This window comes from Gopherus evgoodei, chromosome 2, assembly GCF_007399415.2.
Source record: "Gopherus evgoodei ecotype Sinaloan lineage chromosome 2, rGopEvg1_v1.p, whole genome shotgun sequence".
NCBI lineage: Eukaryota > Metazoa > Chordata > Testudines > Testudinidae > Gopherus > Gopherus evgoodei.
Window position 1 is genome coordinate 207,293,336 of NC_044323.1, and position 12,526 is coordinate 207,305,861.

At 38.3% G+C, this 12,526-nt stretch overlaps 1 protein-coding gene across 1 annotated transcript in view; it reads right to left on the bottom strand.

The window, feature by feature from the left end:
* PTPRM (protein tyrosine phosphatase receptor type M) overlaps positions 1-12,526 on the bottom strand; it is a 719,823-nt gene that overhangs the window by 442,436 nt on the left and 264,861 nt on the right. Inside the window, 1 exon segment of the mRNA XM_030552787.1 lies at positions 3,241-3,512. Within this exon segment, the coding sequence (XP_030408647.1) occupies positions 3,241-3,512 (272 nt within the window).

Consider the following 12,526-nt stretch of genomic DNA (forward strand, 5'->3'; position numbering starts at 1 on the left):
ACTGAAAAATGCCACAACATGCAGTCCATGGAATGATGGGACCGAAAAAACTGCATCATTGGACATTGAGCCCACACCCATGATGCGTTATTGTCCACTCTCCCTTCCCACAATTCCTAGCTGCAGAAGGTGACTAGTAGCACAGTAGGATAGCTACCCACAGTGCACTGTTCTCACTGTCGATGCTAGAGCAATACCTGTGGATGCGTTTCACCAATAGAAGGAACGTTGTGTGAACATGCACAAACAACATAATTATACAAGTTTTTGATTGTTAGAGTAACTTGCTTTGACAAAATTCTTTAGCATAGAAAAGCCCTTAACAGTATGCCTAACTGCTTGGGGAGGCATCTTCCAAGGGGCGGCACTCCGGCTCCCCCCCACCTTTTTTTTTTTTTTTTGCTTGCGGCGTGAAAAGCTGGGTGCTGGCCCTGAGTGGCGGTGACCTGCGGCAGTGCGGGGTGTCGGGAGGGCCGCAGGAAGTAAGGGGAGGGGGAGCAGAGGAACCGCTCCTCCCCCCCACAGCTCACCTCCGCCTCCTCCCCCAAGTGCACAGCTGCTCCGCTTCTCCCCCTCCCTCACAGGGAGGGATAGGAGGGGAAATGCGCTGCGCCCGGGGGAGGAGGTGGACCGGGGATTTGAGGAAGGGATTGGAATGGAGCGGGGAAGGGGAGGAGTTGGGGCAGAGCCGGGGGGATGCGGGAAAATTTTTTTGCTTGGGGCGGCAAAAAACTTGGAGCTGGCCCTGTTTGCAACAGTTGCTGAGAAACTCACCAATCTGAACTCAGCTGGGGGGTATTGTATCTTACAATCTATGGAGTTGTACAATTATTTATGCTTAAAAAATTAAAGCACATTTTAATACTGCACACTGGTCTGACAACATAAAATAACCCTATGAAATAACAAATTTTTCTCCTATTAAAGAGGTAGCAAGCAGGTCATATATACTTAAAGAAATCAGATATTTTATTCTGTTGCCCTCTGATGAAAGCACATAGCCAATACTTCCTGACTGGTGCAGTTCTAAGTGAGGGGCAGGCTTCAAGTAGCAGCAATTTGAACAAGAATTAATTGAAGAATTAAACACATCTTAATAATCAGAATACTTGACAATTTAATTTGAAATGACAAGTAATTCACCTATAATTAGCTTTGCTAGATGCAGGTTATCAATGTGATTTATATATCTAGTACAGTAGTTTGCCATGTAGGGTAAAACCTACACAAATAATTATCTGGTACAAAGAAAATATATATTGGATGAACATGATTACTATGCTCAGAGCCTGTACTTTTAAAGAGTCATTTCTAAATGGAAACCTGACATAAAAAGGTGCCATAACACGAATTAACTATAGGAACATAATATAAGAAAAAAGCTAATTATTAAATCTTTTAAAAGCTTTGCCTGTGTTTATGTTAATAATATGCAGGCTAAAACCACTTTAAATACCAAATAAATACTAAGCGGTTGGACTAGAATTGGATTTACTCCACAATAATCGGTCTTGCTTTTTATTCAGTTAGCATTAGTGGGAGTTACTTGCCTACATTTTTCATGAATCATTAGGAAAATAGACTCAAAAATGTTTTTAAGAGATCTGCATTGTGCAAATACTATTTCTTTAAAACACTACCATGTAGCCTGTGTTAATATTTATGCCTTAATTTTGATTTGTTTGTTGGTAGGTACACCGTGGGTGTCCTATTAATGGATTGGAACTGTATAGCACTGTCATGTAGGCAGGTATCGCTACGATTATAAAAATAAAAAACAAAACTATTGTTACATTACCTAGTCCATCCCCACACCAATGCAGGATGTTTTCCTGCAGTACTTATTTATTTGTACATTGTCCCATTATCTTTTATATATGGCAAGTAATGGGCTTCCGTCACTACTGTTGCAAGACCACTGCACATTCTGCTATGAAGGTTTTTCCTGTCCCTATTCTTTCTAGGAAATAGAGCAGAGACAAGATGGCTAAAGCCTTGTGAGAAGTAATAAGTGCTGCAGCATCTGGTGGGTCACTGGGAAAGACACCCAAGTTCTGGATAGGATGTGAAAAACCTACTCCCAGGGATTCTGTGACAAAAGATGAATGGTTAAGGAGTTCATTAGAGGGGAAGCTTTAAGAGCAGTGGGACCAAGGTAGGCGTGGAGTACAGAAACAGCTGTGGAAATTATAATTGTGATGGGGAAGCTGAGGAGACTATGACAGAGATCCTTGAGAGCGAGGATGCAACCAAAGAGACAGGAGATGGCACAGCAATTGGGAACAGAGAGACAGATCCTTAGCTGGTGTAAATCAGAGTAACTATTCAAGTCACTGGAGCTTCTTGCAAAAGCTAAGGATCTTCCCCTGAGGCTGTGTCTAAGCCTGAAAAGCTGGATTGCAGTTATCTAGGTAGCCTGAGCTACACACTTCTGTTAAACTGGTCCCATTAGAGTGAAAAAAGCTATTTGGAAGTATCTTGATTCCTTGGACTTCAATTAGCTAAAATATATTAGTTGAAATTTGATGCAGATTATATAGATAGGGAGAGCACATGAATGTCTTCTGAGATTGCCTGTATCTCTATCAATATGGCATTTTAGCCTCATTCTTATGTTACAGAAATATTTTACTATAAGTTTGCCAAAATCTCCTTTCCCCCCACATCCTTTTGGGGTGTGGGGTATAGGGTGCACATGTGTGTGTTTGTGGAACCATGGTAAACTTTCCTACAGAAAGGCAGCATCTTAAGAAATGGCCACATTAAGCTACTACTACTTCACCTTTAGGCTTTAATCAGAAGAATGCTGCTGTAATCAAAAACTGAAATTACAAACTAAAATTGCAATTCAGGCCTGTGGACTCATACACATCTGGTTCTAGAGCCACAACTGAGTGTTATCAATATAAAGCAAAATAAACAAGCCTAACAACGTAAAATCTTCTGTTACTAAATTCTAATGTTCCTGATGTACAGGTAATGGGTGAAATCCTGGGCCATTGAAATCAATGACAAATCATCCATTCTTAAATATTAAAATAAGTAAATATATATTTAGCATCAACTGTAAAAAAGACCAATTAAAACAAACTGACCAACATAACATACATTAGATTTTACTCACTAATCAGGCTATCTCAGCCTGTATTCAGTCTTGCTGATGACAAAAAGCAAGTTGTAAATTTAGGCTGCAAATTCGTTCAATATGAGAAACAAAATTTAACAACAAATAAAATGTACCTGATAGAAATTAGGCCAAAAGGTGCTAATTGCCAGTTCTGCTCTGTTCCAAGTGCCAGTAGCTGCTCCAGACATGTTCCAGATGGGGTTACCAAGCGGACCATTATTGACCTTCACATAAACATTCAGAGAACCAGGATTGGACCCACTCTTGCTTGAAACATAGTAATGGAAATCGATACAATGCGTGTCATTTTCTTTTAGGTGGGGTAGCAGGAGGTGAGCTCTTTGTTCAGCAAACCTCCCAGAAGTGTTCACCAGCATGAAAGATCCTGCAAAATAAACAGCCACAGTCTCAGCCACAGTTTTTGTCTCTTTACTGCCACCATCATCCTGTATTTAAAAGGAAAAAAACAATTCTGCTCTATGTCTAATAATAGCACTTAGCATTCATACAAGGCCTTTCATTCAAGGATCTGAAGGACCTTTTCCAAGTGTAGTATGTATTGCAGAAGTATGGTAAGTATTATCTTCCTAATTTGACAGGCAGTGGCACAGAAAGACTACACAACTTGCCCAAGGCCACATGATGAGTCAACGGAAGTTAGGAATAGAATCCAGTGTCCCAGTCACCGCATCATTTGCGGGTATGTGACTCTCATTGAAGTCAAGGTGAATTACGCATGCACAAATGACGGGATGATCAGGCCCAAAGATCTCCTGAACTCCAGGCCACTGTTCTAACCACCACCACTTCTGTGACTGATGAAATTTCACCTTCATTGAGGTGACACTTCTGGCCTATCAAGACTGTAGAAAGTAAAAGATCAGACATGATAATTAAGCTTTAAAAAAAGTGGTTTGTGTTTGAATTTCCAAATACTATAAAAAACAAACAAGTAAATAACAGATCAGTAAAGTGTATAGGTTGCACTCCTAAAGTGATTAAAATAGCATTCAGATGATCTTAAATCACCCTGCAAAATGATTCTTCATTTCATCAGTAACAAACTCATTCCACTGAAGCAAAAATTGGAAGAAATGGATCAGTTTACTGATGAATAAATAAAGAAGCTGTAATTGCTGTACAGGTCTTTGATTAGAATGATAAAAACGGTTTTCCAGAAATTCTATTTCTGTATACAACTAAAACTTAAACCCTACATGGAGGCTTGTCTACCAATACTTATATTATTGTTACAAGGATGGATTTCAAATATGATTGAATGAATAATCTGAGTAAAGGACAATCTGACAGAAGACCATTTTAGCTCATTCAAATTCTATTATGTTTCCCCCAAACATGAAAATGAATATGTTATTGAAACTATGAGGTGTAAATGGATGATCAAGTAATTTCACAATAATAAACTAGGATTCATTTTGCCTAAGCAAATCAGGAGCCTAAATCACATCTTTAGAAACGATTTTAGGAATTTAGGAGCCTAATTTCCATTGATTTCAATGAGAAAAACTCCTTAAGTAATCTTTTGAAAATGGGACTTAGCACATTTAGAAACTTTACCCCAGATTTTTCATGTGTCTTACATAGATATAAAGTTTAAAGAACCTAGTTTTCTAGCTGTGTTGAACTATTAAAGAAGCAAAAATCCTGAAATCATTTTTATTCTAGCCAAAAATAGTCCAGTTTCCAAAGCTGATAAAAACTACAATAAGCTGTGATAATGAAGGATCTGAACTGATCATGTATTATTGATTCCTGGTAAACTATTATTGCATAATATGATCATGTAATGGTAAATACTTTTACACACTGGGCCAAGGCTTGTTTGCTTTATTAACATGAATAGAAGTCACTGGAATTTCTTGCCAGATTAAAGAAAGCAAAGATTTGGTCCATACCACCATTTCTAATTAATTTAAATTTAAATTTCTCAGGATTCTGAATATTGGCTGTCCATATATTCATGGAGAAGCTTGTTCATTTGTTTCTGATTCAGCAGAGGAAAAAAAATCCTAACGCTTTTCCATCAAAAATCTGTTTTTTGTGAATCACAGTTTTCATTATATTTAATTCCTTTCATGTACACATCCAGGCATCTGAAGTATTTTTAGGCTATCCGGTGGCCTTAATAATCAATGCTGCAGCAGGATGGGTGCACACCGATTGCTAAGGAAGAACAGGAAGAAATCTGCCTGCTCTGGACACAGGTAGAATGCCTCTGGACTCACTGTGGGAGTACACTGAGGGGCAGTGATTATTTTAGCTTCTGGATTAATAACGTGTTCCCTCCCTCTGTCAGCTGGTGTGTAGTGGAACAGTACCAACATTACAATCCTTTACTATGTCAGACCTGATCTATGATGAAAACTTAGGTCAACCAAGCTACGTTGCTCAGGGATATAGCAGCAACTGTGCTGCTGTAGCACTTGTAACATACACACACCCTATCTATAGGAATACAAATTTCTTCAGTGCCTCGGTTCAGAAAACACAATACCTGGGAACACAGCTGTCTTCTGCACAAAGGAGCAAAAGGGAGAAGGCTCCTGCCCTCATCTGAGTGCAAAGGAAGGTGAACAGCCACTATTTAGCACTCAACCATTTTTATATTTATGTACCACGATTTGTTTAGTATTATGAGTTTTTTAATTTGTTTCTTTGCTTTTTTTATGCATATAACCACATCATATGCACAAGTATCTTGATTTCAGCTCCTGTTCTTTGCTGATTGGCTGAAGTGCTGATGTGTAAAGAATTGTGAGTAGGCAAGCACCAACAGAGGCAGGCTCTATTAATTTTTGATAACACATTTTCTCCACGTTGATAACACTGAAGGGAAGGGTTACAATAAAATGTACGCCTCTCCCCACAAATGGTCCATTACGAAAACAAAACAGCTACATTTGAAAACTGTGTGCTAGACTGTTGCTTAAAAATAGAGGGGAGGGCAAGTTTTGTTTTCCTAGTACCTACTGATTAATTTTCATCCTGTCAGACTCCAGTACATACAGTATGAAGCTCAACTTATACTTTTGTATATTCCAAGTATTACTCTTTTAAATAAAAAAAATCTGGTTATAATTTCTTTTAACCAGCAAAACAATGTTTAAAGTGTTTATGGGATGCATTAACAAAAAACTGAGGAGGATCTTCACATTATTCTAACATTTGCAGTATCAGAGAAAAATAACCCTTATTTTCTTAAAATCATTCAAAAAGAACATCCAAACACTTTTGTGACAACATGGCACAGTTTTCTACATTCAAGTATTACGAATCATAAAACTCTTATATGACTACATTAGAATCACTTAGTTTTCCAAAGCCTGAATAGATGAGTCATATATGACTTGAAGCACATGAACAATCAATCATCAGTGGACTACGAAAAGAGAGACATTAATCAACACATAGTGAAAAAGACTTTTGATACCCAACTTTTAAAAGGAAACAAGCAAGCAGCAAAGAACTTCCCAATAAACAGAAGAAATCCTATCGGTTCCATTTAGAAAACGGATGTGATTTCCTTTACAAGAAAAGTAAATCTTTAATGAAAACTAAATTAAGTTATAGTATGATATTTAGATGAGCTGTTTTAGCTGCTTATCTAGAAAATATTTGGCATTTATATATTTTTTAATACATGAGGCAAGAAGTATCTGAGAGTAAAGTAAATTGAGCCTTTTAATACTTTGATTAAACTAATGGTTTCAGGAAATGAAATACAAGTGGTACAACAGAGCCATGACAGGTAGCCTGCTTCAGAAGGGTCTTATGGGACTATTTGATTTCCCACCTGTGAAGGTATTAATAACCAACAACTTTGAAGTTGAAGCCATTTTTCTGTTCAAGGACCAGTATACACACACTCAGTGTAAACTTTTTATATAGATTCAAAGAGTTTAGGGACATGAGGATTGTCTAGTTTGACGTCCTGCACAACACAGGCCATTACATTACGTTCAGTTACCCCGTATTGAGCCAAAACACCTTGTGTTTCGCTAAAGCATATCTTGTTTTTGACTAAAACACATCTTCCAAAAAGGCAGCCAGTCTTGATCTGCAGACATCAAGAGATGGAGAATTTAACACTTTCCTCAGTAATTTGTTCCATTGGGTAATTACCCAACCGTTAAAAATACATGCCTTATTTCTAATGTGAATTTGTCTGACTGTTGTTCTTATGCCTTTCTCTGCTAGATAAAGAGAGACCTTTAGTACTTAATATTTTCTCCCCAGGAAAATACATTAATCAAGTCACCTCTCAGTGTTGTTTTTGATAACCTAAACAGACTGAACTCTAGATCTCTCACTGTAAGGCATTTTCTCCAGACCTCAAATCACTGTTGTCTCGGTCTTCTTCACTCTTTCCAAGTTTTTCTACATCCTTTTTAAAATGTGCAGATCACAACCGTACACAGTATTCTCGTTTGTCTTGCCAATGTACTTGCCAATACAGCAGTAAAATCATCTCCCTACTCCTAATCATCACTCCCCCATTTATCCAACAATCACATTAGCCCTTTTTGCCACAGCATCACAATAGGATTGTATATTGAGTTGCTTGTCAACTATGATCTCTATATCTCTTTCAGAGCCAGGATAACACCCCCATTCTGTAGGTACGACCTTGATCTTAGATATGTGACTTTGCATTTGGCAGTATTAAAATACATTTTATTTGCATGGGCCCAGCTTACCAAGCAATCCAGATCACTTGTCATCATTATTTACTATCCTGCTAATCCATGTGTCATCCACCAATGTTACCAGCAAAGATTTTATATTTGCTTCCAGATCACTGATGAAAATGTTGAACAACATTGGGCCTAGTACCAATCTCTCCGCAACTCCTTTCCTCACTTCCTGAAACATCTCTATTTGATAATTTCCAATTTCCAACTACTTTTTGAGATCTGTCAGTTAGCTGGTCTTTATCTTTATTAAGATGTGCATTATTGATATTGTACAGTGCTAATTTTTCATCAGCATCTTCTCTGATATGAAAAAAGATCACCTTTGATGGTTGCAAAAAATGGCATAGGACAAATTCAAAATCAGGGGTAAACAGAAGCAACTCCGTTGAAATCAGTGCAAGAATAACGCATCTGAGTTTGGTCCTTAAAAAGTATATCTAGTTAAATCTTGCATCTCCCATGAGAATAATCTCATACTATTAAACTGGCAAGGTTTGGACAGAAAACATTAAATACGTTTTTCTTAAAACACAAAGTGTACACAGGAAAGACAAATGCAAATTGAACCCATTAAAATATTTTCTATGAAGCTTTTCAAAACCTAATCAACTTATCTTCAAAGGTAAGTCATGCAGAAATTTTCTCTATCAACTTCTACTATTCTCATCTGTTACATTGACTGCTAAAATATTGCTCTGCCAGATGGTTATATAAATATTGGGTATGTGGCTAAATTAGATAAATTAGTGGATAAACACTCTGTTTTCACTGCAAAAGCAAACCATTCTTGACTTTCTCAGCTACAAAGAATGAAAAATTATGGCATACTTTGCAAGAGAGCATTTCAGCTCTACAGAAAGGTTTATCACATATTGTACAGTATACAGAAGATGCAATACGAGAACAGCACTGCATTAAATTAACGTTACTGCTCATCAGTATCATCCAGACAGAAACATGCATTATTAAGAAGAGGAGATTACCTGTAAGAACATAGGAAATTTATTGGGTTACCCAAAGGGAAAAATATAATACTCAATGTGCATTTTTAGTAGAAAAACATTGCAAATGTGCCAACAATTACAGAAGTGCTTGGCTTACAATACATTATTTGCTTAGATCTAATACTCATGTTTAAATATGAGGTTTATTCTGGTAGTGTAAGTCAAAAAGTTTAAATGTGAGTTTCTAGTACGAGACACCTAAATCCATATTTAGGCACCTATATGTAAATGAAAGTGCCCTGCTTTTCAGAGGTACTGAACACCAACAACTCCAACTGAAGCCAACAGGAGCGCTCAGCATCTGTGAAAAATCAGACTGCTTTTATTTAGGTGTATATATAATCACCCATATATTTTGTTCATCCATGTCAACATATTGACTATAAAGTCTAAATAAATTAAATAATGGATGAATAATAATAATAAAAACAAACCAACCAACCAGTGGTTCAACAATTATTTCCAAAACTTGCATGTGCTTCATCAATAATTCAGCAAGTACTTGGTACTTCATTAAGCACTGAAAAGTTTAGTGTTTCATATGAAAACCATCAAAATATTACCTCCAAAAAGGTGAAAGACATGAAAGAGAACAAAAACTAAAGAAAGAGCAAACAAAAGCATCTATTCTAGACAGAAAACATCCCCATAACTTTCATTAACATCAATGGGAGTTTTAGGTGAGAGAAGTACCAAAGGAAGCAAAGACTCTGTCTGTAATCTTTATTTCACCAGCTATTCCAAGTAATAAATAATAAATTATATTTACAGAAGCTCTGCTTGAATTTCTTACATAAAAAGGTATGACCAAAAGATGGAGTGGCCCAAGAGCAGTGACTGGGTCTAGTTTGTACTAAATAATCTGACAACTGGAATAGCAATATGCTCGCCTACAAAAATGATGGAAATGGCACAAGAGATATTTTTCAATCACTTCTGCAAGTTCTCACAGTGTCACATCAACTTGTTGAAAGACAGTTTTTATATCTGGAATGTCAAATCCAATAACACTGAATGCAGCATCATTTTTCACGCAAGAAAAAAAATGCCTAGAGAATGCAGAAATTTGCTTTGTTGGTTTTTCATGACTCCTGTACAGTGATCAGCTTTCCTTCAATACATGAAATCTACCCTGAAAAAGTAATTTAGCTGAAATGGTAATGCAGTAGGTGAAATATTGGGGTATCATTTGTTTGTGCATGATTGAATGATGATTTTGGCTCTCAATATTTAAAAGAAGAGTGTTAAATACAACAGAGAAACAGATCTGGTCTTCAGATACTTTTTCATATATTAACTTCAACTCAAATATTTTGTTATGAGTGTCTAGATCAAGCTGGTGAGTAGGATGTTATTAAATCACCTTATTACATGAATAAAATGGTTTCATTTGATTAAACACATAGCTTTACTTATAAAATTATTCATTATTATCTTTAATAAAAATGTCTACTTCACTGCAATGCCACCAGGATTGCAAAGTCAGAGACCTGGATTTAGAAAAGGTTAGATTTTGTTTGGCTTTCAGTTCAGTGCAATGTATAGTGTTCTGGAAAAACAAACACTGTTCTAAAACACAACCTTCTTCACTGCAGCATTTCAAGTCAAGATCTTTGTTACAGCAGAACAGAGCTTTTTTAAATAAATGTGGTTCTGGCAAGGTGGACTAGATTTGTGGACTTTATTACTCCAAAAAAGGAAATTTTCAGGTAAGCACAGACGTGTGGTGAAAGAACAGGTTAAGGACTATTTAGAAAAGCTGGACATGCACAAGTCTGGGGTCCAGATCTAATGCATTTGAGGGTGCTGAGGGAATTGGCTGATGTGATTGCAGAGCCATTGGCCATTATCTTTGAAAATTCGCGGCGATCAGGGGAGGTCCCAGATGATTAGAAAAAGGCAAATATAAGGCCTATCTTTAAAAAAGGGAAGAAGGAGGATCCAGGGAAGTACAGCCAGTAAGCCTCACCTCAGTCCATGGAAAAATCATGGAGCAGGTCCTCAAGGAATCCATTCTGAAGCACTTAGAGGAGAGGAAAGTGACCAGGAACAGTCAGCATAGATTCACCAAGGGCTAGTCATGCCTGACTAACCTAATTGCCTTCTATGAGGAGATAACTGGGTCTGTGGATGAGGAGAAAGCAGTGGATGTGCTATTCCTTGACTTCAGAAAAGCTTTTGATACGGTCTCCCACAGTATTCTTGCCAGCAAGTTAAAGTAGTATGGGCTGGATGAATGGACTATAAGGTGGATAGAAAGCTGGCTAGATTGTCAGGCTCAATGGGTAGTGATCAATGGCTCAATGTCTACTTGGCAGCCGGTATCAAGAAGAATACCGCAGGGGTTGTTTTGTTCAACATCTTCATTAATTATCTGGCTGTTGGGATGGACTGCACTCTCAGCAAGTTTGCAGATGACACAAAACTGGGGGGGAGAGGTAGATATGCTGAAGGGTCGGATAGGGTCCAGAGTGTCCTAGACAAATTGGAGGACTGGGGCAAAAGAAATCTGATGAGGTTCAACAAGGACAAGTGCAGAGTCCTGCATTTAGGATGGAAGAATCCCATGCACTGCTACAGGCTGGGGACCAACTGGCTAAGCGGCAGTTCTGCAGAAAAGGACTTAGGGATTACAGCGGATGAGAAGCTGGATATGAGTCAGCAATGTGCTCCTGTTGCCAAGCAGGCTAATGGCACATTGGACTGCATTAGCAGGAGCACTGCCAGCAGGTGGAGGGAAGTAATTATTCCCCTCTATTCGGCACTGGTAAGGCCACATCTGGAGCACTGCAACCAGTTTTGGGCCCCCCCACTACAGAAATGATGTGGACAAATTGGAGAGAGTCCAGCTGAGCTAAATGAAAATGATCTGGGGGCTGGGGCACATGACTTAAGAGAAGAGGCTGAGGGAACTGGGCTTGTGTAGTCTGCAAAAGAGAAGTGATGGGGGATTTTTGGGGAGGAAGGGGGGAAACTACGTGAAGAGGGGTTCCAAAGAGGATGGAGCTAGGCTGTTGTCAGTGATGGCAGATGACAGAACAAGGAGCAATAGTGTCAAGTTACAGTGGGGGAAGTCTAGGTTGAATATTAGGAAAAACTATTTCACTAGGAGGGTGGTGAAGCACTGGAACGGGTTACCTAGGGAGATGATGAAATCTCCATCCTTAGAGGTTTTTAAGGCCTGGCTTGACAAAGCCCTGGCTGGGATGATTTAGTTAGTGTTGGTCCTGGACTAGATGACCTCCTAAGGTCTCTTCCAACCTTAATCGTCTATGATTCTATATCTTCCTATTCTTCTTCATGTTAAGGGCCACAGATCCATTACAATGGGATTTTCACAGCAGTGTGCCTACCAGGTGAGAAGGAGGATCATCCTTTAAATGTAGACATCCAAAAATGAGGTTGATTATATAGAAACATTACCTCTAGCCTACTCTGGGCAGTAAGGCAGGGGGAAGACTTCTGCCAAAAGAAAAGATGTAATACAAAGACTGCAGAGTTTGGTGACCTTATGTATTGAGGGTACGTGGATATCTAGTAGATCTCAAGTATCAGAGGGGTAGCCGTGTTAGTCTGGATCTGTAAAAGCAGCAAAGAATCCTGTGGCACCTTGTAGACTAACAGACGTTTTGGAGCATGAGCTTTCGTGGGTGAATACTCACTTCTTCAGATGCATGTGG